The sequence below is a fragment of the Sebastes umbrosus genome, chromosome 10 (genome assembly GCF_015220745.1).
Source record: "Sebastes umbrosus isolate fSebUmb1 chromosome 10, fSebUmb1.pri, whole genome shotgun sequence".
Taxonomy (NCBI): Eukaryota; Metazoa; Chordata; class Actinopteri; order Perciformes; family Sebastidae; genus Sebastes; species Sebastes umbrosus.
Genome location: NC_051278.1, coordinates 11,295,719 through 11,322,960, shown reverse-complemented (window position 1 = coordinate 11,322,960; position 27,242 = coordinate 11,295,719). Strand labels below are relative to the sequence as shown.

At 41.4% G+C, this 27,242-nt stretch overlaps 1 protein-coding gene across 3 annotated transcripts in view; it reads right to left on the bottom strand.

The window, feature by feature from the left end:
* The window catches only part of LOC119495824 (adhesion G protein-coupled receptor A3), a 192,898-nt gene that overhangs the window by 26,846 nt on the left and 138,810 nt on the right, over positions 1-27,242 (bottom strand). For all 3 annotated transcript variants that reach the window (XM_037782651.1, XM_037782652.1, XM_037782653.1), the window contains 2 exons: positions 11,156-11,283; positions 1,708-1,831 (listed from right to left, as the gene is read on the bottom strand). In XM_037782651.1, coding sequence (XP_037638579.1) covers positions 1,708-1,831; positions 11,156-11,283 — 252 coding nt within the window. The remainder of the gene's footprint in view (positions 1-1,707; positions 1,832-11,155; positions 11,284-27,242) is intronic.

The following is a 27,242-nucleotide window of genomic DNA, read 5'->3' as shown; positions in this document are numbered from 1 at the left end:
ATGTATGTGTGATGATCCGGAAAGACTTCAGACAACCATTTTCCCCTTTGTCTATTTATATTTTGCAAACTTATTATGTACGAAGCAGCTGAAAACATGCAGGGGAGACTCCTTTACAAGCTACACCCATAAAGGGGCTTTATTGAAGCAGTGAGATGAAGCTTGATGGAAATGAAAGTAAAACTAATCTGCAACCAAATGAAAGACAACAGAATGAACAAGCAGACAACTTTCTCGTAAACAAGACGAAGAGGTAACAGCCACGCTATCGACTCTAAGAGGCTGTACTTAGGCACAGCGGTGCTTTGAGCTAAATGCCAATGTGAGCTGATGCTAATGTGAGCGGACACTAACAGTGTCACTGCTAACATACTGATGTTTAGCAAGTATATTGTTTACCCATAGACTGAGAAGAGGATGTAGTCATTGTGACGTCACCCATTGGTTTGTGGACTGTTGTGGACTTGTTTTTTTGCAACCAGAAGTGACACGAGAGGGTGGAGCTAAGTACAACCGAACACTGAGTAAGACATTTTTTAGGTGACCAAAATGTTACAATTAACTTTCATGAAAATGAATGTGATGCGGAATTAATGTTTTGACGTCATTTGACATCTTTTCACGGCAGAACCGTAAACAAATCAGCTATAGCAATGGTGTTCATTCAGACAGACAGACAGTCTGTAGGTTTACAGAACGGAAAGATATTTGACAGCTACAAAAACAAAAACAGACGATGCTTCTGACACGAACAAGACAACATGCTCAGTTGACGGTAATTTAAAATAAATATTAGGAAGTAGGGCTGCACCGAGTAGTTCGAAGCTTTGAAGCTTCATCCATAACATTCATTACATTCAATTGAGTATTATTGAGTCATGGCCAAAAACGTGTGTTTTGTGAGGTCACAGTGACCTTGACCTTTGACGATCAAATTCTAATCAGTTCATCGTTGAGTCCAGGTGGATGTTTGTACCAAATTTGAAGAAACTCTCTCCAGGCGTTCTTGAGATATCGCATTCATTAGAATGGGACAGACAACCCAAAAACATAATGCCGGCGCAGAGGCAATAATAAAAAGGCGGTCGTCCAGAATTGTTGACACTGAGCACTGAAACTATCATCTGCAAGCTTGGCCATGCCAGTCGTTGGCAGCTGTGGGAACACCGCTGTCCCTTTGTTGACCATACAGACAAAAACTACTGAAAGCCTTTTGTTTCTGTTTAATCCCAATGTGTGCCTGAACAAAAAAATGTCACAATACCTGTGATGCTGTCATTTAATGAACAGTGATGTGGTAACTGCAAGGTTAAACCTCCATGGAAAAACACATTTTTATGTAATTCTAAAGACCAGAAAAATGTTTTATATACTGCCACTTTCTAAAATGTCCACAAAAATGATATAACATTTGGGCTATAACGCTATCACCAGTAACCCCAGGCAACAAGAGTGGACACAGACAAAAGAGAGCGAGAGCATTCATGACTGGAGAGCCTGAATCATCAGGGCTCATTGTGTCAACACTTTACTATAAGAGTGTCAAGACCATACATGCAGCTGAAGCATGAAAGACACATAAAGCTGGCCTACTATATGTCCACATACTGCACTCGGGTCCCTGGTTGAAAACACCTGAATAGACATTCACAATAAATTTTCTGAAAAGCTTTGAGAGTGGGATGAATGAAAAGGGAATGCACTTACTGCTTGACAGATGATGGGGTATTTGATTCGATTGATGCCGCCGGCAAACACAGCAAAGGTCAGAGCCGTGTGGAAACAGAAGTTGAGAAGCATATGCCATCCCTTCCGACTGATGCGGATTGCGCTGCCAAAAGAGACCAAGAATCAAAAGAATTAGCAGGTAAATACCATACCCCACAGTGTTTTATGTTTTATCATCTCATTGAGATTCAGCTTTCAAGGTATAGTGCCTATCAGTCACTTCAAGTATGATTTAAGCCAGGCTTTTACAAGGTCTTTCTTTTACCTTGCTACTGCCATATAGATTAACAACCATGGGAGAGCCTGAGGGATGCTGCTCATAGAGTCTGAGTAGTGCAAACATGTCATTACATACTCCACCGCCAATACATGCATTGAATAATACAATACAAAAAACTTATACTGAAAACCTTTTCAACCTTGGCTCAACTTTTAAAAGTAATGATTCATAGAAAATACTTTCAAGTTGGGTCAACATTTATGGGAGCAGCTTTTAAAACTGTAATAACTTATTTCCTTTTTATGGTTGTTAGCAAATCAAAATAGTATTTTCACCTCAACATGCTTAGAAAGCTCTACGTTGTTTATTAAAGCTAGGGTTGGTAATTTTCTCAAAAACATCTTTTGTTATATTTGTTGAAATTCTCCTTACATCCCGACAGCAATCAATAAATCAAACGCTCTGGCAAAAAAAAGAGAAAAAATTGTATATCTGTGGCCATCGCAGGACTGTAATAAACCCGTCCAATCATTTTATTCGGCCCGAATGAAATGATTGGATGGCTACGTACCTGTCTATGTACCTGTCTGTGCACACTCTACCAGTGCACTCATTGCCTGTCACTGGAGCTGCTAGCATGACAGCTGTGAGTACCAACAATAGTGTTTGTTGTTTACGTTCATAATGATAATTATGGGGGAGTGGCTTTGGAGAGAGGCCTGAACATAATCTATAAAAACGTAAACTTTATTGTATTTGTCATATGCACACAGGTACATACATGAAAATTGACCTCTTCATTTAACCCATCCTGTTAAGCACCCGGGGAACAACTTCGGTTGTAATTTCTCGCTCAAGGACACTTCAACATGTAGACAATAGGAACCGGGGATGGAACCGCCAATCTTTTGGTTTAAGGACAACCACTCTACCCACTGAGCTACAGCCACATTGGCAACTGTTTCGCCAGATTTAGAAGGTTTTGGAGCTAGTGCTGCTAGCTTAATTCATTGGAAAAGAGTTGGCAAAACTGGCCTTAGTTTTTCGCTAGTTTCTCCAGATCATGCACCAACCCTAGTTTTAAAAGCAACTTGAGGTTTTTATGTCTGACAGAATGTTTGCTATCAACTCATAAAGTTAAATTGGGTACCATGTCATCAATCATGCACACAACATCACTCAAGGTCAAATAGCATTCACTCTTTATAACTAACTGTAATACAACAATGGCATCATGGAACAGTGGAAACATTGTAGAACACACTGTAAAACACCAGAAACACACATAATATTAGACTTATGTGCATGAGTTTGTTGCCCCAGTGCATGATGGGAGGTTTGCCTACATGTCTACCTTGAGACGCTAGAATATGAACTCATGCAAAATAATATTTTTAGGCTGACTTTAATAAGGATTTTTAAATTTGGCATTGATCGTAAACTTAATTTAATTCAAATAAAAAATAACATTCTGGCCAGAGTCTAAATAAATCCAGACTGCATGAATACAAGAGTCAACAAAATGTAAACTTTAACTATTGTTTTTGCATTCATACTATCTGAATGTAAGAAGTGCACCAAACCATATTGCTGTCTTTCACTTTGGGGGCTACTGTACGAAAAACAAATGGTTTGCTCATAAGATTTCCTTTATGAAAACGCTAAAACAACACAAACATTGAATGCCATTCAGTGACAGAGACGCATTGCTTTTAAGTTCATTTTGATTGAACTTCAGAGGAATAGTGTTTACGGGAATGTTTTTCCTGACAATGAAAAGAAAGTGCTAAGAATCAGTTTTAAGGTTTACATCTTTTCAGAAGGTCAAACCCTGCATGTACCCAGCGAACGCAAAAAAACCAATTTAAATGCAATACTTAAATTTAAAATCTCAGCAGACAAAATGGTAACGCTTCCAACAAACTGTATAATCTGTATTTTAGAGTGATGGACCTCTGGCAGAGGGCTATTCACAGAGCAGATTCATAGTAATTGTTATTGTTATTCATTGTACAACCTTCCTACACAGCTCCTTCACCCACTAACACACATACTGTACATGGAATCACTCTGCTGGTTTGACGATGAAATAAAAAGAGATTGCTTCCAGTTGGCTGGGCCAATTGAAGTTTTCACAATGTAAAAACTATGCACTCATATCCACTTTGTGAAATATAGCAATAGCCTGGAGGGGGGTTACACAGTCTTGGGCAGGACACTTAACCCACATTACCATTTCCCATCCAGCTGTTAGAAAATAGGCTAAATAGGTCAGACAATACTAACATATTTGTCTTAGTGCGTAAATTAACAGACCATCCATTCTTTTAATTACTTCCCAGAGTCAGCTCCCTCCTTTTCATCTGTACAGTCACTGTCACCATTTGAAATTATATAACCTTGTGCTGGAAATCTCCACTCCCCAAAATGGAGGAGCGGAGCCCCGGCTGCACGTGAGCCAACTGTAGATGAAGCAGTGGCTCAGCAGTGAGCTATGAGGCGTGTCTGGGGCCGGGCTCCACTGCTCTGTGTAAGGGGAGGGAGAGTTAAAGCTGCTGTTGTCGATGCTTCTGCCGCGGTCCAAGTACTGAACTCCATCCAGCAAAGAGGCCATAAATCAGGCCGGCTCCTGGCCTCCATGGAAGGGGGTTTTCATAGGCTCTGCTCTGGGCTTTCATTGGGTCAAGTACATTAACCTGGCAACCCTCCACATCCCCATCTCCCAGAAGGTATAGGGGGGTGGAGGTGGGGGGGGGATAAAACTGTCCTCTCCCTGCATCTGCTCCCTCAACCTGCACCCACTGCTGAGCCAACTGTACGTTACAATAAAGCTGTGGACAGTATAATATGACACATTATACAATGGGTAGTCTCAGCCAAGCCGCTTCATTGGTGGATGACACGTTTCAAACATGCTGATAAGTCTCATAAACCAGAGCCGTGGCAGCGCTGTTAAATGGAGAAAATGGAAGTGGTTTCATGCTAATTATGATGGAGAAAAGGGAGCAACGTGGCAGTAACAGGGCCGGGCTATGTGGGTGACATCAATAACACAATATCCCCGATACTAATATATGTATAACAATATGACAATTCGCATAATATAAACAGAATTTTTGGCCACTTGGGGAAAGCAACCAGCTGTAAACACAACAATGTCATATATATGACCTTATTACGTGTGGGGAATTATCATTTATTTGGAGTCATGTTTCCACCTATTTGACGAACGTAATAATATTTTTAGCTCTGTTTTGGTCTCCACCAGCTCCTGAGGGAAATATCTGGCCCCTTAGCTGCTAATTGTTCCGCTATGTTCACTATCAAGCCGCTGACGTCGTCTGTCTGACGTTTGGTGCTGAGCAGGTGGTGTACAATGGGTTTACAATGGTTGCTGCAGCAGGAAATGATGCTGATGAGAGCCGTGAGACTGAACCACAACAGTAAAGTTGAAGGCTGTAAAACCTAAACCATGAGCTAAAAGATGCTGCAAAGCTTTGGAAAGCTGAGGGGAACTGCAGAGTTAAATTACACACAGTCAGCTGACCCATAGTTAATATAAAAATATTGATTAAAGCAGCTTTAAGCATCTTATTTAGTTGCTTTTAAATCATTCATTTGGATGGAAAAAGATAAATGAACGTGGTTATATTGTCATTATGATTAAAAGCTGATAAATAATATAACTGAACTATCGCCCCCAGCTCTCCATGATTTACTGTCTTTTTTTATTTTTTTATGTCCACTGTTTTTCCCTTAACATAATCAGGCAACACATATGTTGATAGTAGGGCTGTCAATCGACAAGCGATTAATCACATGATTGTCCATTACTAATCATGATTAATCGCACATTTTTTATCTGTTCAAAATGTACCTTAAAGGGAGATTTGTCAGGAATGTAATACTCTTATCAACATGGGAGTGGGCAAATATGCTTACTTTGTATGAATATATGTTTATAGTTAGAATTGGAAATCAATTAACAACACAAAACAATGACAGCTATAGTCCAGAAACCCTCACAGGTACATTTAGCATAAAAAATATGCTCAAATCATAACATGGCAAACTGCAGCTCAACAGGCAACAACAGCTGTCAGTGTGTCAGTGTGCTGACTTGACTATGACTTGCACGAAAAACGGCATGTGATTATCATAAAGTGGGCATGTCTGTAAAGGGGAGACTCGTGGGTACCCATAGAACCCATTTTCATTCACATATCTTGAGGTCAGAGGTCAATGGACCCCTTTGAAAATGACCATGAAAGTTTTTCCTCGCCAAAATTTAGCACGTTTGTAGCATTAATTAACCTCCTTCACGTAGAGCTTGAATGACATAGTTGGTACCAATGGATTCCTTTAGGTTTTTTAGTTTCATATGATGCCAGTATCTTCACTCTCAGCTTTAAAGCGCTGGTACAACCTCCAGAAGATCATTTGCGTTAATGTGTTAAAAACAAATTAAACTCTAAGGTGTTTTTGCTCCCTTAAATTACAGTTTTTTTGACACTCAATTCCTTTGACAGTCACAAAATGTATGGATAAAATATGTTTCATCCCTTTCATATTCCTCCTTCTTACGGGATCAATTACAAGCAACTTAAGATTACACCAAGACACCCATCATGCTTTGGCTGATGTTGCCAGGGAGTCAGTCAGTTAGCTGGGGGCTAAGCCTGTATTTTTTTTTTACCCTATGCATTATGTCTTTACATTTTGGTAAATATGGAAAATGGAAAGTCATCCTGTGTCAGCTGCTAACAGTATCTGTAACCATACAGACCACAATCAGCTGCATTACTGAAGAAAAAGTCATTCAGTTTGAGAATTGTGAGGTGATCAGAAGTCATGAGAAACATCCTGTTGATATGAATTCTCAGTGGATTGTTTATCCTTGTTGAACATCGATGACTACTGGAGAGACAAAGTTCCTCTGATTCCATCAGTATGTGCAACATATTGACTGAGTTATATCGCGCCAATTGGGTTCAAAGACATGATACCCAACATTATGTTCTTTACTAGGCTCTTACATCACACATCAGCATTGCACCCATAATCTCTTCTTGGCTTATCTTGCTGGCAGAGAAAGAACTAACAGCACACACTGTATGCATATATTTATGCATGTGTGTGTGTGTGTTAGTGAGCTGAAGTGAGAAAGTGACAAATTCAAGCGTGCACAATCTACTGTGCCTATCCTTGAACAGCCTCCCTCGCATTCTGCCCATTTAACACGCAGTCCCGGCGCTTCACTGCTCGGATACTGTCAGTCAGCTGGAGTGATACTACATAACTAAAGTGTTACTAAACAGAGATGTGTTTTAGTGCTGGGGGAGTGCCTAGAGGGAGGTGTGGAGGACGAGGAGGTGTTGGATTTTGTTAATGTGAGCGCCGCTGATAGAAAAAAAAACCCCTATGTGTGTGACAGACACCACAAACGCTCTGGCTTCATATCTTAAATATGGGCTTTTTCCTCTCTCTAGTTTGGACTGGAATTAATGTGTTTTTGCTCTGAAAAGCACTTTGTGATGAATGAGTGTGTTTACATGCACACAAGTATTGTAATTTGGGAGTATCCCAGTTATGCTTTACCCATGTAAACACTTACCTCGGTTTTGAGAAATCTGGATAGAGCTAGCTGGAGCACTCCCATAGAAATCGTGATACTGTTGCATGTGAACACCTTTTCCAGGTGAAGACTGGAGCTGTGCATTTGCAAGAGTCTGGCGATACGATAGGTATCATGATACAGGGGTAACGAATCAATATATTGATTAGGGCTGTCAAAGTTAATGCAATAACATGTTACCGCAAATCTGTTTTAACGGCACTAATTTCTTTAATGCATTAACACAACTTGAGATTTTTAGGTTGCAGCGGGCTCAGTTTTAAAGCTAGAGTGAAGATACTGAAATCATATGAAACTAAAAACCTAAGGAATCCATTGGTATCAATCACGTCATACCAGCTTGTCATGAAGGAGGCTAAATAACGCTACAAACTTACACTACATTTTGGCGAGGAAAAACTTGCATGGCCATTTCCAAAGGGGTCCCTTGACCTTTGACCTCAAGATATGTGAATGAAAATGGGTTCTATGGGTACCCACGAGTCTCCCCTTTACAGGCATGCCCACTTTATGATAATCACATGCAGTTTGGGGTAAGTCATAGTCAAGTCAGCACACTGACACACTGACAGCTGTTGTTGCCTGTTGGGCTGCAGTTTGCCATGTTATGATTTGAGCATATGTTTTATGTTAAATGCAGTACCTGTGAGGGTTTCTGGACATTATTTGTCATTGTTTTGTGTTTTTAATTGATTTCCGATAATAAATATATACATACATTTGCATAAAGCAGCATATTTACCCACTCCCATGTTGTTATGAGTATTAAATACTTGACAAATCAGATACATTTTGAACAGATACAAACTGTGAGATTAATCATGATTAATGGGGATATATTGCTTTTTTTAAAATCTTATTTTAGGAAAACTGTCATAGTATAAAAAACACACCAGAAATACAGCATTATAGAATAGGCAAAAATAACACATTTGTGCTGCATGCAAAGACGCGTGGGTACCCATAGATCCCATTTTCATTCACTTATTTTGAGGTCAGAGGTCTAGGGACCCCTTTGAAAATGGCCATGACAGTTTTTCCTTGCGTAACATTGGAGCGTTATTTAGCCTCCTTAGCGACAAGCTAGTATGACATGGTTGGTATCAGTGGATTCCTTAGGTTTTGTAGTTTCATATAATGCCAGTATCTTCACTCTAGCTTTACATTTTTATTAATTGTTTGAAGAGGTTAATTAAAAATAGATACAGTATCACAAAACATAATATCACGGTTTTGTGTATGAGTATTTTCTTACACCCTAAATCGAAGACACACACCGTCAGGCAGGCCATCAGACACCAGGAGACTGCTATGTTTATGTATGTGGTTGTGTATTGTTTTTTTGCATTGAGTTTCTCTAATAATGTCCTGTGGTGTTTGGAAACCGTTTCCATTTCACTTGAATCAAAAATCTCAATCGTCTGCAATTTTGAAATTGCTCCTGTCTGTATTGCAGTTTTCATTTTCTTCTTCAGTCAATACTGCAGTGCTAGACGACAGTAAGTGATGCTGCTGTTTGGAGCCCCAGATGCTGTCATCACCGTCTGACTGCAGAAGGACGCACCCTGTCTCTGTCCCAGGTGTCACAGATGGATGCAAACTGCAAGTGCTGCTGCTGCTGCTGTGCGTTCACACGGTTTCATAAATGTTTGCGCTTTAGTCAGACATGAAAACATAAATAAAACCAAACATATCTGTCTGAAGAAACTGTGTTATTCTATGAATGAAACAATATTTTTTAGAAATTGTGACATTTCAGACATTTCCCATTTCCTTTATATTAAAATGGATGGAGAGCCATTACAATAATAGCACATTAATGCCACGGACATGATAAAGTGACTGATGCTCTACGAGAAAAACGGAAGATGAATTGCTGTGCTGAAATAAAACGCCAGTCAGGCTCCCTCTGCTTTAATAACAGCAGATGAACCTTAGACGAGCAGACAGATGCCACGGTGTAAAACCACACGGTACATTCTCTGTCTTTATCTCCATATGGAATAATAGGAGTAAAGGTGGCATAAATGCCCCTTAGGAATCCATTACAAGCATACATTTCTGCTCTCACTCTCTGAAACACACACACACACACACACACACACATGTGCGTATGTGTTTTAGATCCTCTTAGTCAGACAGGCTGCAGTGCTTTATGCCACCCTAAAGCTTCTGACTCACACCCAGGATCTGTGACAAAAATAAACTGTAAACCACCAAAAAAGGAAAAAAAAGGTACGAGATTACAAAAGTGTCTGCCCGAGTGTCCAGATGTGGAAATTAAGTTATTGGCTGTGATTTTAAATTAACCTTCTCTACTCCCCCCCGCTCTTTTTCATAGACCCATTTTTGTCTTTTTTATATGGGGGTACAGGGCGTCTTTAGGGGGAGATAACAGGTCAGCAGTAGATGTCACATAGAAGTGGTGTACATCATCTGAAAGCTGGGAACCTGAAGATTAATTTGAGATGCAGCTCAGCACTGTGTGTCCAGTTGTTATAGTCATAAATCAGAAATAAAAAATAATTATAATATAATAATAATAATAATTTTTTGGGTTGATACCATTTGTTACACAGATTTGGTGTAAAATTTAACAATTTTTTACCACCCGAGAATTGATAAAACTGGTCAACAATCCCTACAAAATACCACATTAAGACACAAAGACCTTGAGGAACACCATAGAAAAAGCCATGCTGTGATTTGTTATCAAAAACTTTTGACATTTTCAGATTTCTACAAGAACTGCATTTTTCGGCAATTGGATGGCAAACATTTCTGTTCTGGAAACTGTTCAGAAACCCCCTTATTGTCAATCTACCTAGGAAAGCCATCCATCCTCTGATAGTCTAGGTCTTTAGTTTGTGTCTGTAAAGTTTCATGAGGCTGTGATTATCCTAGAGGTCACCACAGGTCATTTTATACAGTGAGGTCAAGTTTCAAAAATGGTCTCACTACAATGAAATGGCTACTATGGGGACTAACATCATCACACATGAATACAATCAGTCTCATTGGATCCACAAGAGTCTCAGTTTTACAGTGATACCCAATTCATGTGATTCCAAGACTGTTTACGGACTCCAGTATGCAGAAATATTCAAACACACCATTTTTAGAATAGGTGGAAATAACACATTTATACTGCATTCAAATAACTGCATTTTTTTTTGCACCAAACTGCATGTGATCATCATAAAGTGGGCATGTCTGTAAAAGGGAGACTCATGGATACTCATAGAACCCATTTTCATTGACATATCTTGAGGTCAGAGGTCAAGGAACCCCAATGAAAATGGCTAAGCCAGTTTTTCCTCCCCAAAATTTAGTGTAACTTCATAGCGCTATTTATCCTCCTTCCCGACATGCTAGCACGTCATGGTTGTTACCAATTCCTCAGGTTTTCTAGTTACATATGATACCAATGCCTTCACTCTAGCTCTAAAACTCAGCCTGCTACAGCCTCTGAAAGACAGTAAAGTTGGCCTATGGTGGAGTGGAAGAGGTTAAGGTGTGTTTATAGTTTAAACCCATACTTCAACAGAGCCGAGATGGTGCTTTCTTCTTACCTGTGGTGCACTATGTACGTGATGATGGAGGCGAAGAGGCAGAGCAACATGACCGCCGTGCAGGCATACACGACCGGGTGCAAAAACTCCCCAGGGTACGGGGGGAAAGACAGCACCTTCTTCAGATCCTAAGGCAGAAAAAAAAAGAGAGAGAAAGATCAGACAGAAGTCATCATAAATACAGTATCATAAAAAATAATCAGCGAGCAAGACCTAGGCCCGCACGGTGACAGCATCTCCGACACCCGAGGACGAAAATGATGAGCTCTCCATATGCATAGGCACAATAAACTGCGCCGACGAGATATGCAAGCAAAATACAAATGAATGTCAGGGAAATGTCTTCCGAGTTAGAACGCTGTCCAAATCAGCATAAAAGAGTAACAACCCTGTCGAGTGAATATTTTTCCGCCTGCATTTACATTTTGCATTTCAGGCATTTAGGTGACACTCTTAGAGTCAGAGCGACTGAGAGCAACAATAGCGTAATCTTCCTAGTGTGCCAACATAAAAAGCAAAACAAAAATAGATAGCGGCCAGGCAAAAAAGACCGAAAAATGAAAACAAAGTTAAGTCGGTTTTGTGTCTCTAAAAAGGCGCATTGTTAACAGACGCTCATTAAGCCCTTATCAACATCACAGTCCATTTGCTTGGTAATTTATTCTACAAGACCAACTTCCTCAATTCTTTTTGACAGCTACAGCTTGAAACTCTGAACTTTTTTGATACATTAAATTATCGTCGTATCTGTAAGCTTCAGATCTGTCGTATTGAAAGACGAAACAAGCTATTGTAAAAATCTGTACACCATTTGGCATCTCAGCGTGGAGGCAGCGGTGACGTCACGATTTAGGCTCCATCATGTTGACGCTGCTAAATAAAGCGCGCCTTATCTCCATAACCCCGCCAGCTCAGTGTGCGTTTGTGTCTGCGAGAGTGATCCGCAAACACACACACACACACACACGCTGTCTGACTCTATCATTGTCTCAGTGAGTAGCCAAGTGGGATGTTCTCTCTCCGTGTTTATCCAAAAGGCTGATGAGCCTGTCGGGGCCTGCGAGGGGTCGTGACCTTCAAGTGAGCATTTATAAGCATGGTTGTAAAGTAGCGGCCCAAGATGAAATAAAAGTTTTGGGGGGTGGGAGGGCAGGACGCTGGGGAGATGTAGAGACACTCATCACTGAGTCTAATAAAGCCTTTCCTGTGTGTTTAAAGAGGGAAAAGGGTAAAAAGGAAGAAGAAAGATTTAGAGCCGCCAAGATTTCTTTTCAAATTATAAGTTATATCTTTTGGAGGTATAAGCAGGCATGGCTCTGATGGTGTTGTGCTACTTCCAAGAGGTCACTGGGTCTTTATTGTAAACTGCAAACTGCATAAGATACATCACTTCTGAAGCACTAAAACATCTTTCCCATCCATCCATCTATCCATCTGTCCATCCATCATCTGTACCCCAGTTACCCTCTACAGGGTCACGGTGGGCTGGAGTCTTTTTCTCCAGCTCACAATAGATGAGAGGCAGGACACCTTGGGCAGGTCGGCAGTCTATCACAGGGCTAACACATACATATATCTACCCTGTCTCCTAGAAATTACATTCCCATACAACTTAACTGCATTCTCAATTACGTTTGGTCTACAACAAGCGACATACAGAGCAAGTAACGTAGTATATCGAGCAACCGTTAATGAAAGTTACGTGGTATAACAACGAGTATAACAAGCGAGAAAGTCCACTATGTGCGGGCGAGCAGGAGGAGTGGATGGATGCCAAACAAACAGAGTGAAACATAGTAATTTTAAGCGCTACCATTTTAGTTTTTTCACTAAACCTAAACCAGTAGTTGTGTTGCCTAAACCAAAGTAGTGTTGTTGTGTTTTTTGCTTAAAACTGCAACCGTAATCTGGGAGAAAATACATTTTCCCTCGAAACATGATTGAGAATGCAGTTTAGTTGTACAGGAATGTAATTTTGTGGGAGACAGGATTGCATATACAGACAGAAAAACAACATTTCCTCTCATTCACACCTACAGTAAGACTCAGCATATAAAGAGCTTTGGAGAGTAGTGTCTGTTTTTTCGCCTTTCCAAAACCAAAAACATGTGATAAAGTCTGGATTACACAGTGTGTTTATCTGCTCTTACGTAACCTGCAAATGCTAGCATGCCCAGCTAACTAGCTTACAGGATCTTTTTCAAAGGTCAGCTGGTAACATTAAAAATGTCAGCTGATGAAGACGTTTTCAACCAACTAATGGAATGAACGTTAGCTTAATTAGCTAACTACAGCTGATAAAATAGCAATTTAGAAATGAGAAGCCAGATTTTGTCTACATCTAAACTCAAGGACCCATTGTTAAAAAAATGACGAAGAGTTTTGAGGGATAAATCTGCCATCGTTATCGTTGTAAACTGCAAATGTGCCGTCTTTGAATTTTGGGAAGAAAACCAGGGCGCTCACAGGATATGAGGCTACCAACCACATAAAACCGAAAATGCTTACTCGCACAGAATGGCACCAACAAAGAGAGGCCCCAGCTGGGTGGAAAAAAGGGTCAAATCATAACTGTGAAATATTAACCAGAGATGGAGAGGAAACTGCCATTTCTTTTAACCTGGAAAACCCTTGGAAACGATTTAGCAAACACTTTTTGCATGTAGACATTCAGCAAACACAGAGCAACACGCATTGATTTAGCGTTGTGCCTTTGTCCACCTGATGACTGTAAGTCCAATATTCACACTCCTTTCAGCCCTTTAGGTCCTTTTTTAGCTGCTAAATGCTCCACTTTCTTCACCACTTAGTTGTCTGTTGTTTAGTGCTAGAACAGGTCGTGTACAGTGAGTTTATCAGAGCTTTTTGCTGAAAACAGCAGCCTGCTGCTTCTGGAACAACCCTGTCTCCTACAAAATTACGTTCCCATAAAACTAAACTGCATTCTCAATTATGTTTCGAAGGAAACATATTTTCTCCCGGATTACGGTCACAGTTTTAAAAAGCTTTTATTACACGGCTTTGTTGAATACTCAATTCTGATTGGTCAATCACAACGTTCTACGGACTGTTATTTCTTTATAGCAGACTGTTGCTATGTATAATAGACAGTTGCTATGGGCGCAGTTCTGATCTCGGACTTTGGCGGACTGTTTTTGTGTCAAATTATTGATTTCTTAAGTAAGTAGCCATGTAATAAGCGGGATAATGTACAGCTAGCGGGTCATTGTTGTGAAATAAACCCCTTCAGGGCGATGCAAGGCCCCCGCCGCATCGCCCTGAAGGGGTTTATTTCACAACGCCAGACTTGCTATACATTATCCCTTAATAAACACGTGGTTAATGTTGTCAGTTGAAAGAAAACACAACAAAAAAACGCAACAATACAATTTTATTAGGTTTAGGCAACAAGACTAAAAAAAAACATCATGGTTTGGTTTAAAATGACTACGACATTGAAACAAAACAAAACAAAAACGCATCACTTTTAGTTTCACACTGGACACAAACAGCAGACTCCTGTAGGGGAAAGTCCCGTGTTTGTTGGACTCATCCACCTCCCTCCTACCCGCCTGTAGTGGATTTCTCGCATGCTATAATCGGTATTATACCACGTAACTTTCAATAACGGTCGCTCGATATACTAAGTCACCTGCTCTGCTCATTGTACTACGTCACTTGCTGTGGCCATCTGCGGACTTAAAAACACATTTGTGATACGTAAAAGACAAACATAATCCGTTACAAAATACGTTTCCCTCCTAATGTAATTGAGAATGCAGTTTATGTGTATGGGAATGCAATTTTTAGGACACAAGGAGTGATGAGACTAATCAAAACAGTTAAGTTAGGGGCTGTCAAACCAAAACCTTAAGCTGAAAGATGCTAAAACACACCATAGTGCTGAGGGGAGCTGCAGAGTCAGGTGGTAATTCTCGCTGGGTTTGTCACTGCACCTCAACACCTTCCAGACACATTTAGTCATTTGATCCATTGCTAATATAAAAAATATTGATCAGAGCAGCTCTAATACTAACTATTATATCTCTGAAGAACTGTTCTTGCCTTACTTTGAAAGGTGGTGGAAGAAAAGAAATCATCGATCCTTTAAAAATACTGACATGAGTTTTTGCAGCTTGTAGCTTGGCCAGAAAAATCAAAGAGGGAGGGACGGGGGAAGAGCTGGAGAGAGAGGACTGTAATTAGACCTGAGCAATAAAATCTACCATCATTTTGGGAGCACAGACAGATAGAGGAAGAGAGAAGGAAAGAACAGTGAGGGTGGGCGGCCCCTTTTGGGGGAAAAACACACGACAAACACATTACAAAATTGTAAACAGCTTCACATAATTTGGGAGCGACAGATTTACAGGGAAGTATTAAGTTTGTATTTGTCCCCGGAGCGATGTCATGGAAGGACAATAAAAAACTGGTGTTAATTACAGCTCAATGAATTTGAAGAAAAAAAATCTAGGCCTGAAGCATCAGCAGGAAATCCTGCTGAAATGAAGCTTTTAAGTCAGTAAGCTGATTTATATACTTAAAGAGCAAATAACACTTCACAGGGGTTTAGATCATGAAAAATAACACCGACTTAACTAAAGGTCAAAGAGAAAACGTTTCCGAGGGAATCGGTTACTGCATCGGTAAAAACTAAATCGTGCTCAGACACATTGATCAGTTCGCCGTGATGCTAAAGCGTCACACGGTGAGTGACGGCCGCCATAGTTAAATGGCGTTAGGTGCGATGGAGGAAGTCAAACGTTCTCACGGGATACATTACCATCATCATCACTGGGCTTATAATGTTGACTGCGAATGTCAGCCTCTCGCCTCCAGAGTCTTTAACCATTTCTCACCCCAACAAATAAAGCTCAGCAGCCCACAGCTGTGCTGAGCTGCTTTCCTCAAAATCCATGCAAGACGTCATGCATCTCAGAAGTGGTTACTCACACAACCATACGTGTGCCCCAGTGCCTTATTACTAAAAAGTAGTAAATTGACTTTTAGTATGTTATAAATTAATGTACTGTGCTCACAAACTGCGCCGACAGACGGTCGAGCTGCGGCTTTGAATGCTATTGCCAATTTGATTTCTTGATTTTATCTTTTATTTTGGATTTATTCACAGCACCGTCTGCCATCTTTTCACTCTTTGCAGTTTCTAGTAGCTCCTCCATTTCTGTCAAACACTGCATTGTGAGTCAGTAGTGTCCATTAACACCACATTCAAAAATGAAGTAATGTAATTATACATGCTGGCATTTTTGAGTATACTTAATTTAGGATGTTTTGCGCTACATCCTTGAAACTCATTTTGAGTTTATTAAAAGCCTAAAAAGCCCTGCTAGCAGCAGAATGTACCGACAGACAGACAGACTAACATCAGCATCCTATAGCTGAGCTGTCGATAGTGGAGCTAAACATCCGGAGGGACTAAAGCTGCAGAAGCAGGAAAGGTCTTCATAGCTGAGCAGTAAGATATGACATACTGTACACACACATTGCCTGCTGGGGTCTGGACTTACTGCTGTAGGAGATATGAACCCTTTCAGTAATGAGTCAACCCCTGCTATTTTCAGTTCACTGTAAAGAATAGACAGCGGGCTACCAGGGAGCCTAGGAAGAGTATTGGAGTAAAGCAAAAACATTATTGTATTTTTATTTTTTTTAAATTAATGAATGAGAGTAAATTATTATTGTTCTTATTAAAGGGACTGTATGTAAGTTTTTAAATGTATAAACATTTTTTAATCGTTTTTCGTTGCCAATGTGTGAACAGGATGTAACCTGACCTAAAAAAATGAGACATTTCGTGGCTTTCTGGGTTTCCTCTATCAGCCTGTAGACTGCTTTTAATGGGAAGAATGAGGGGTATTTTTTCCGGGAAAATCCAACGGATGTGATGTCATGCATGCTTATGAGTGCCTTTAGTCTCTTCAGCTCCGCAACAATAGCTAACGTCCCGTTAGAAATGGAGTCCACTAACGCAAACAAACGACCAGCCCCCACCACAACTCAGACTCCAACACAAACTCACCGGAAGCACAAAAAACAAAGTTATATCTAGTGAAGCCCGTCTTGCAAAACAGGAATGTGAGCAATGTCGAAAACTAGGATCAACATCAGTTGGGCATTTGATTCATGGAGGGACCTTTGTTTGGTTTTGGGTTTCAAAACGGACCCAGAGCTGGCAAAATTCCTATTGGACAGGTAAGCTAACATTAGTGTCAAGAATGTGAAATATAGTGATATTGTGGTTTTAGTTGTCAGTCACGTTACGTTTGGTATTTTTCAACCTGGAACCTATTCTCCCATGTTTTTGTGTCTAACTGACTAATAGCAACAAACATTTCTGAAACTGGTCCAGTGTTGAGGGAGAGTGCTGTAGACGGCAGCTGCTCACGGGCTGTAATATAAACCTATTGGGGCAAGCTGGCACCGTCATTTACGTCCACTAAAAGTGCTTGTTTTTGCCACTGACAGGCTCTGATTGTATTATAAGCGTCTGAGATTTTGGAAAGAGTCTCGCTCAAGGAGAAGTCTTGTTCTGAAGTCTGGCGAGGTGACGTGTTGCTGGAAGACAACGGTGGAATAGTGGAATACATCCATGGTAGAAAAGCGAGTGGCAGCCGGACAGAGTTTGTTGTGTTAGAGTACAGGCAGCATGGCTTAGTGTTATCTAAAAGATTTTCAATGTCATGGCTGAATATTTAGATGATTGGCTGACTATGTTTATTTGAGCCAGAGTATACAGATATTCAGATTTCACAACGAGACTTCTCCTTGAGCGGGACTTGAACACAATAACAAACAGACCGGATCAAGAGAAAGGTAAGATAATGGGTCCTTTCCATAATGTGTCAGACACTTATAATAACAATCTGAGCCTGTCAGTGGCAGAAACAAGCACTTTTTGTTACATTAAGTGTGCAATTGTCCTCGTAGCTTGTTTGGCAGCTGCCCGCTGCAGCGCTCTCCCTCAATACTGGACCGGTTTCAAAAAAATGTTATTCCCATTAGTCACTTAGACACAAAAACATTGGAAAATAGGGTCCAGGTTGAAAAACACAAAAGTTACCCTTTTATTTTATGAGCAAAAAATACCAAAATAAAGTGAATCTTTGCTGGTTTTCCTAGTATTCCATGATAGTAAACTGAATATCTTTGGGTTTTGGATGGTTAATCAGTTAAAACAAGCAGTTTGAATATGTTAATGTGGAATATGGAAAATTGTGATGGGCATTTTCATTATTTTCTGATATATTATAGACCAAATGATTGAGTCATTGAGAGATTAAATAGAAATAGAAATAACTGTTAGTTGCAGGCCTAGACAAGGAGCATCTTTGAGAGATATTACACCCATAAAACGGCAAAACAATGTCGCTGTTGAAGTAACATGTCACACAATAGAGCTGACACAATTAATCAATTGAAAATGAACAGAAAATTAGTCTGCAATTATTTTTAGCCCTACTACAAAGAATCAGGAGCATCACAAAAACTAAAAGTGGAGACTAACAAGCAGACATTTCAAGCTGAAGTGCTGGTGGATCAGGGTGCTTCCAGACAAGCCAAAGAAGGACAGCAGTAGCCTAAAGGTCTGAGAAGAAGCTGGCTGGCTGAGAAGTGAATGGGTAACAACCCTTCTTCAACAACTACTACTACAAAGGTACCCTTGTGCAAGGTGCCGAACAGCTGCTCCGAGGCCAACAATAGAGAAACTGCCATTTTAAGGGGCAGCACATACAGCAGGAGAGTATGAAAGAGAAGAAGGGCAACGCTGGAATAAGAGTGTGCATGCTCAGCAGAACTCTCCTCTGGACAAATAAAGGTTACAAAAAAAAAGACCTTACAGCAGACAGAGCTGGAGGAGAGAGAATAGAGAGGAAAAGGAAGAAGGATGAGGGGGAGACTGTCCCTTTCAGCAGATGGAGAGGCCCACAGAAAAATGGCGAGGCGGACTACACGGTGCCCTGAACAAATGTTCATATGGCTCCTAGAAGCCGTGTTTACGCTCCTGGGGTGATGTGGGGCAAACTGCTGCAGCACATGTACTGTACTTATACTGAACATTATATACTACAGCTTTTCTGCAGCGTTGTTATTATCCACCTATTAGTTGAAGAAGATTAATTATACGCACATCACGTAGGTGCGAGGCAATCAGAACAGCATCGGTAAAGAAAAGGTTACGCCTGCACATTACTCCATGCCACAATTTTTACACACTATGTTTCGGTCCTGCTTGGATCTTCATCAGGTCAAAGTGTTTGAAAAATGGAAACCACACCTATATATTTATTTAAAAAATGTTATAAATGCTTTTTCTTTTTTCCATATTGGGATTTGATATAGATAGATAACTCGTTTAGAAGAGTGCTAGAACTCAATTTTTGTAAATGTGTTTAAGATTTCTTCTTTCCTTTTTCCGCTAACGTAATGTCATTATTTTGAATGTAGGTGATGTATTTTCTGGTATATGTGATGATGAATATGACATAATGTTCATTAATAAGATATGTTTGGTGTTTAGAAGTATGATAATTAGAAGTATGGCTTTTGTATTACTGTTTTTATGTACTTTTTCTACGAACTTTATTGAACTGTTTGTGGATGTTTAATCACGCTGGTGTTTTGGATGAACCACACCTGCCACCATAGAGCTTGTTTGCCGATTGGTGCGCTATGCGTATAAATATATAGGTGTGGATTTCACTTTTTAACCACTTTGACCTCACGAAACAAAGTCAATAAAAATTGTGGCAGGTGTTGCCTTTTTCTTTACATAATCCATCTATTTATAAAAGCATGTGTAGATTTTCTTTCTCTTAAAGGCTGCTACATCGCCTCCTGTACATTTAAGTTACGTATAGATCTCGCTGTGCTGTGCAACAGTTACAGACTGTAAACTTGTAATTCCCTTGTTGACCCGGCTGTCATGATGACTGATAGGCCATTGGCGTAGCTCGCGGCGCACTCTAAACAACTGTTGTACTCTTCCTCGCAGAAGCCAATAGCAGAATGTCAGCTGAGGCCAGCCAGCTTCAAATGTGATCCCTCCACTCCATGCTATTATCATTATTGCTATCGTATTACATCACAGCACCACTGGCCACTTTATTACAGTGTCTGCGTGGCAGGACAATGTGACAGCGCAATTCATTACAGCGAGGCAACAATATTACCATACAGGGCAGCTTAGTTTAGCCTATTCTGGATTAGCACTGGCATGTTACGTCTAAACATGCCTCCATTGTCCCCTAGCGTCTGCAGCTAAACAGGCCCCTGATCCCCTGCTTGTGTTGTAGTTACAACTTTAATCCCGGATCCTCCCTCCCCACGCCAAAATCAGATTACCAGAGTCAATTAAACTTGATCCATAATCTCAGCTCGCAGGCACAGTGGGTGCAAGGTTATCAGCCCTGCAAAATAAAATGGGGCAAATACACTGAGAGGACTTACAGGCTTCGGTGTCTGACAGACCGCGCAACCTGTAGAACCCAAAACTCTTTTGCAAATTGAATGCATTTGGCTTTTAATTGATGCTGTTGATGCCGCAGAATCTGTAAGCCAATCTGTGACATATGTCCTCGCAAATGTGCTCCTTTTCCCCGTTGTAATCACATCGGTGCACGCAAGAATGCACAAACATTGTGGGAGAGAGGGAAGAGGAAGGGAGGGAGAGAAAAACAAAATTAAAATCCTCTAGTGAACAGCCTGCGGGCTCCCGGCTCCCACCCAGCACTGTATTTTATCATCCTTGAGTGGCTGCGTGAACGCTGCAACAGAACCGGAGTGCAAATCAAACCCACTCTGGCTCGCCCGGTACAGTACACCGCCGGATAACAGAGAGAGAAACGGGACAGCAGACGGGACAGCAGTCAAGAAAAACGGCCACGCACCATTAATGCAGGTCGTCAATGTTTCAGCTGCACGTTGTGGCTGTCACTCAGCTCGTAGCTTTGAGAAACGGTCACGCTTGTAATCAGCGCCTCGCGTCGGCGAATGTTCAACAGCGGAAGCAAACGAGGCCCACCGTGAAACGAGTAATCAAATCACGTGGCGGCATCGAAGCACACATCCATCAAATCAACCGACATTATGAGCTGATGAGGAACCTCGCTCGGCGTGGAAGATGAGCGCCGTCATTTGAGGCTCAGACGTATCCTTCGCGGTGTGTTTATCTCCTCAAACATCAAGGGGGCATTGTTTCATTAGCATTAATTTCTCTAGAGCCCCAGATTGGAAGTGTTGCATTTAGCTTTAGGCCGTTCCTAAATTCCTATACAAAAGTTATAGCAATCGCTGTTCTGTGGAGATATTTTAAAGCGTGACTATCAAATAAATGAGCCTTGTACACTGCTCAACCTTGAGTACAAGCTCATAATTCACTGTAGGCAAACCCCCCTCTACGACTGGAAACAAAGAGACACGAGTACTCACGTCTGCTACCAACAGAATGAATCAATACGAACAAATGTGAAAGCAGGGAGAAGATAGCTTTTTAATATAAGACGGAGACATTGCAATGACTCTAATCTCTTTCTTTCTTCGGCTTGTTATTTATCCAGGGAAGATTTGCTGAGCATGATGCCTCCTTTCACACTCATACAGTAAAAACACATGGCTACTGGGAGATACTCGATCTTACCACAGGCTGACTGGTGTTTACTGAGGAGCTCCGCTTTTATCAAAAGCTCCCTGACACAAAGACGTGTTTCATGTAGGGCTGGACTTTAATAGCTTTTTATCAGATCTGAATCCATTATTGAACTCAAATCCTTTCACATCCCGTATTGAGTATACGCTCAGTTGCCAGTTTATTAGGTACACCTAGTAAAGCAGGCTAATACAACAGTTGTGCAGTAACTCATCCCACCACGTCCCTGTTGATTCAAATGGATGATCATTTTGGAGGCTGCACAGCAGTTACCTTGCACGGCAGCTGCCTTCCCGTAATACCACAAGAGGATCGCGGGCGTCATGAGATCACAAAAAATCCATCTTGTCAGGCTTTAAATAATGCGTTTGTGTCCGAACCACAGTGATGATATGACGCTATGGTGCGACCAGGTCTTTCAGGACAGTTTTGGAAACAGACTTAGTCCCTTAGTGTTATTGTATTATTATGGTTATAATCATTACTGTGACTATAAACTTCTTATCCTAGCCTATTTGTGGTACATTTAATGTGTGATATGCTGGAGTAATTTAGCCTCCTGGCCACTAATCGTCTATTTAACGATTCACAACATTTCACTCAGGTTGACTCCTCTTTCCAGTCACGCTCTGAGGAAGACCCAGTGTGGGTCGAAACCGGTCAGTGTTCTCCTGTTGTTCAACTTTGATATGCCCTAAACTAATAAAGGCATTTTAACTACAGCCTTGGCTCGGTGTGAGTGTGCCTGAAGTAAGCCCAGGGGCTACACTTTGTCTAGTCTGACTTCAAGAGCACCTTGCATTCACCTGGAGTTCACTAAGGCTACTTCACAACCGAGAGCACCCGGTATTTTCTCTTTTTTGTTGTAATTTATCCTATGGGGGAATCAATGTACCAAATTTAATGAGAATCCATTCAATAGTCAAATGTCAATATTGTGATAGAGGAAGTCAGGGTGGATGAATGTTTTTTACAAAATGCATAGCAATCCATCCAATAGTTGTTGAGATATTTCAGTCTGGACCAAAGTGGAAGAACGACAGACAGACTGACATTTCTAGCCATGCCGCTAGCATCATTTTAAACGTACAGTTGCATACACAAGCATACACCCAACCACACAGCGATAAATACCCCAAACCATAAACACAATCAAATAGAAAACCCCACGCACCATCACATAGCTGCACAAGTAACTAACTGTACAAGAAACAAGTGTGACCAGACCAGGCAGCAACCTCCAAGTCTGAAAAGTGAACCCAAGTGCCTAAACATTGTAAACATGAGTTTATGGTCCCAATCACAAGTCTTCTTCAATACAGCATGAGGTTCATTTAGTGAATTATGGCCCCATTTAGAGTCAAATAGACCATAAAGCAGGGGATGCTTTAGGGCGTGGCTACTTTGGGATTGACAGGTTGCTACCACGGTGTTGTCCGGTCTGTGTTTTCGTTGTACAACTTTAATCCTTAATTACTTCAGGTCTCAGAATAACAACATGGCGATGGCTGAAAACTAGATGGCAACGACCAAAATGCCAAGGCCGAGTCTTCAAAACGGCAGTCCACAAACCAATAGGTGACGTAGGGCCCTATGATTTTCCCAGTGTGGAAACATATACGGAATCACCGACTTTGAAGATAAAAATGAAATCAGCAGAATATCCATGAAGCAGAATATCGTGGAATTTGCCAAAACGTTGATGCAATTTATGAAATTCTGGATTTTCCCTGCCATTATAAGCGTTCTTTTCATAGTGCCTATGCTGAATAAACAGAAAAGAGATCATGCCGCTAAGTTTTGGTTTCATTTACGGGCACAATCTCTCCTCTGATCTCTATGTCGGCGTTTCACCGAAGGCTCCGCTCCGCTCCTCCACACACACACACAGTCATGTCAAAGAGGCCCTCTGAAACGACGAGCGTAGTTCACACTACACGACTTTAGCCCTGATTTTCCAATCGCCGACAGTTTTCGGAGCTTCCTGACAAAAGCCTCAGATCAGAGGCATATTGGCGTTGGAAATTCAAACGGAAAATCTGCAAAAAAAAAAGGATTTCATAGGGCCCTAGGGTGACGTCACGGTGACTACGTCCACTTCTTATATACAGTCTATGGACCACACTATGGTGTAATTCATCCCTCAAAAATGATCTTTGGACGAGTAAAGACAACAGCTTGGAGAGGGTATGTTCACAAGACAATAGCCAAGAATCATTTCAGATTCTGCAAGTTACTTACAGAATTGAAATTAATTAGCTGCTGATACAATCTGTCCTTTCACCTGACAGTTAGTGCTGGCTAAAAATGAGAAACCTGCTACCTGAATGTTTTTTTCATATTGCTCTTTGTTAATAAAAATGATCAAAGAGTGATAAAAGATTACATTGGACTTCCAGGTATCTCGCCAACCCGGAACCAAATCCACAACTGCATTAGCCGTCTTCACCCAACCCCGATTTCATGTCAAGATTTTTTCACCTCATTTCACCACATTAGATCCAAGCCGCCACCCTGCGCCTCCATACTTGTGAGAAAACCTTCCATCTCCTCAGTGTGAGAGCATAAATCAATAAAAATAAATCTGAGAGAAGATTGGTGTAAAATGTAGAGCAGAGAGGCTGGAATGAGACTAACCTCTTCGACAGGGTTTTGTTTTAAAGGGACGATATGAGCGAGCCTGAAACTCTGCCTCCCAACATCATGTCTCATCGTCTTTGCACGTGTATGTGTGTGTGTGCATGAGAGAGAGAGAGATGGTTGGTAGGTGTTGTCTGAGAGGGGTGACTCATCTCTTCCAATCGCTCCACGCCACAGAATGCTCAATGGATGAGGTCCACACACACTCACAGTTACAGGCGTGGACACGGCAGAACACACACACACACACATGCCAGAAACACCTCGGCTCTCTTTACACACACCGCTCACGCTCTGCTCTCAAGTCCCTGAGACGGCATGCTGTTCAGCACACAGAGTGGGAGCATACATTACAGCGGTCCGCACCTCGTTCCCTTGCTGGTCGATACGTTGTACCAAAACATGCCATTTTTCCCCCTATAACAACGGATGAGAGTATAGTGCAGCGCTCCACAGGTTCTGCTCTGTTAACACTTAAAGACGACGTGGCGGAGAGTGGGTGCACGGTAAACCCAGCCTCTGCAAGCAGCACAATGCAAACAGCCTCTCTCACAGAATGCATCGCTCTCTGGCAGTGGAGGTCTCGGTGGGTAAATAAGCGTACGTTTGCCTGTGTGGTGCTTAACGGCGCCGAGCTTTACAGAGCTCTCACAAAAACACCACCATTTTTTCCATGCCCTTTCTCTGTCTCCAGTACAAACCTCTACCAGCCTTTCTGGTGCTGACTGACTACATAAAAAAGCAACTGTGTAATGTTGGGCATTTCATGGCTCTATTTGCATCGCTATAGAAATTACAATGCATGTTTGCGGGTATGAGGTCTTGCCACCACCTCCCTGGAACACCAAAATAAACGCCTCGTTTCCACATAGTTTTGTGTCCGTAACCCCGTATATTATACAGATTACGTCCCCTAGTGTTCAACGCAAGGAAATGTGTCTCGTCTCGGATGGATAGAAACATCCATCCATCAATCCATTATCTGTAACCACTTATCCTATTCAGGGTCGCGGGGGAGATCCCAGCTGACATTGGGCAAAGGTTCGGTACACCCTGGAAAGGTCGCCAGCCTATCACAGGGCTGACACAGACACAGACAACTATTCACACTCACATTCACACCTACGGGCAATTAAGAGTCACTAATTAACCTAACCTGCATGTCTTTGGACTGTGGGAGGAAACCGGAGAACCCGAAGAAAACCAACGCTAACACGCAAACCACAACCACCGCAGATATGGGAGAGAAGTTACTGCATAGACATAAAACTGTTTTTAATATCTAACATTATGAGTCTGTTTTTTCGCCGTTACGTCTAGACGAGACACATTTATAACGTTACATTTTGTGGAAAGTTCGACGGCATATTTAGCTAACAGTGGTAGCATGCTAGCTGGTTCGTATGTCTTTTAACAAACTAGTTCACAAAACTGCTAAATATGCCGTCGAACATTTCACTTAGAAACAAATGTATAAATAGAGATGTGTTTACAGTATATCCATCGGTATATCAATTCGCTAAATTCCACAGGACATTAGCATAATATCCATCAGTTTATCAATTCGCTACACGGTGTATACGGTCTCCGTTATCTACCGCAGAACTTCTATTGTTCAACGTATTCAAGGCAAATTACGGACCAAAAGAAAACTAAAACGGAAGGAGGAGTTTCGTAAACACTAGGGCTGCCCTGAATACCATTTTTTGGGCTTCATGTCAGTGCTGGATGACATTTTCTTCCGCCTGTCGGTCTCCATCTCCCTTGTTTCAGTGCCGCTGCCAAACTACTGCACACACACACACGCACCTCTACACACAACAAACAGCGATATCCATCTGAGAATAACTAATAATAATTCATGTTGAAAATGAATAATGAATAATGTTGTGGGATTATTCCAGACTATTTTGGGGATTTATGCTTTATTATTACATACTTACATGTAAAAAAAAACTACGCATTTGAATACTGATTTGGAGGTTGATTACCATGGCAACGGTCGCAGCTTCGAAGCATTCTGGTTAGCCCTAGTGAACACATCAGTGATCACGAGGTTCCCATGGGAGTGAATGAACTTCCGGTTGACTTGTATACATGCACAGAGCCGTGTGGGAACGAGGTGTTAGTCAGGAGGTGTAACCGGTGCTGGACTGCTCTCTCTAACTGTGGCAGCGTTTAGCCCCCTGAGAGAGAGGTGCTGGGAGAGAAGGAGGGGGTGTGAGGGATGCTCTTGAATGAATGCAGCCAACCGTGCAGAGAATAAATGCATGAAAAATGTTATGTAGTGCATCTAACAGAAAACAGCTTGTAGCAGGGACGACAATGAAAAAGCCGTGATAGGGGAGATAAGGACACGAAGAGTGATTATATAGACAAAAGGCGTGGAGACGGATGGAGAGAGAAGAACAGAAAGGTAAATCATTACCTCTTCAGACCAGGAAGCTACTGTATGTCTGACTCTCCCTCGGCCTCTCTCGTCCCATCCCCTCTGTCCCCCGACCGCAATGCAATTTTCCTCCATTTTTGATTACAGATCGCTCGCCGTGATCTCAGCCCGGTTCCATTTTACCGTCTGACAGTTGTGCTATCCATGCCATTTAGACCTAAGTGGACGCTCCATCTCCTCCACCAGCAATTTACATGTTTGCATCTCGTCAGGGCCATTTGAAAGGCAAAGTGTCAGGGCAGTGAAAGAGGAGGGAATTTCAGTGCCCAGATTAGTTTTCACCTTTGATACCAGAGCACATCGCTCACACCAGCGATACAAAGGCTCGTCTA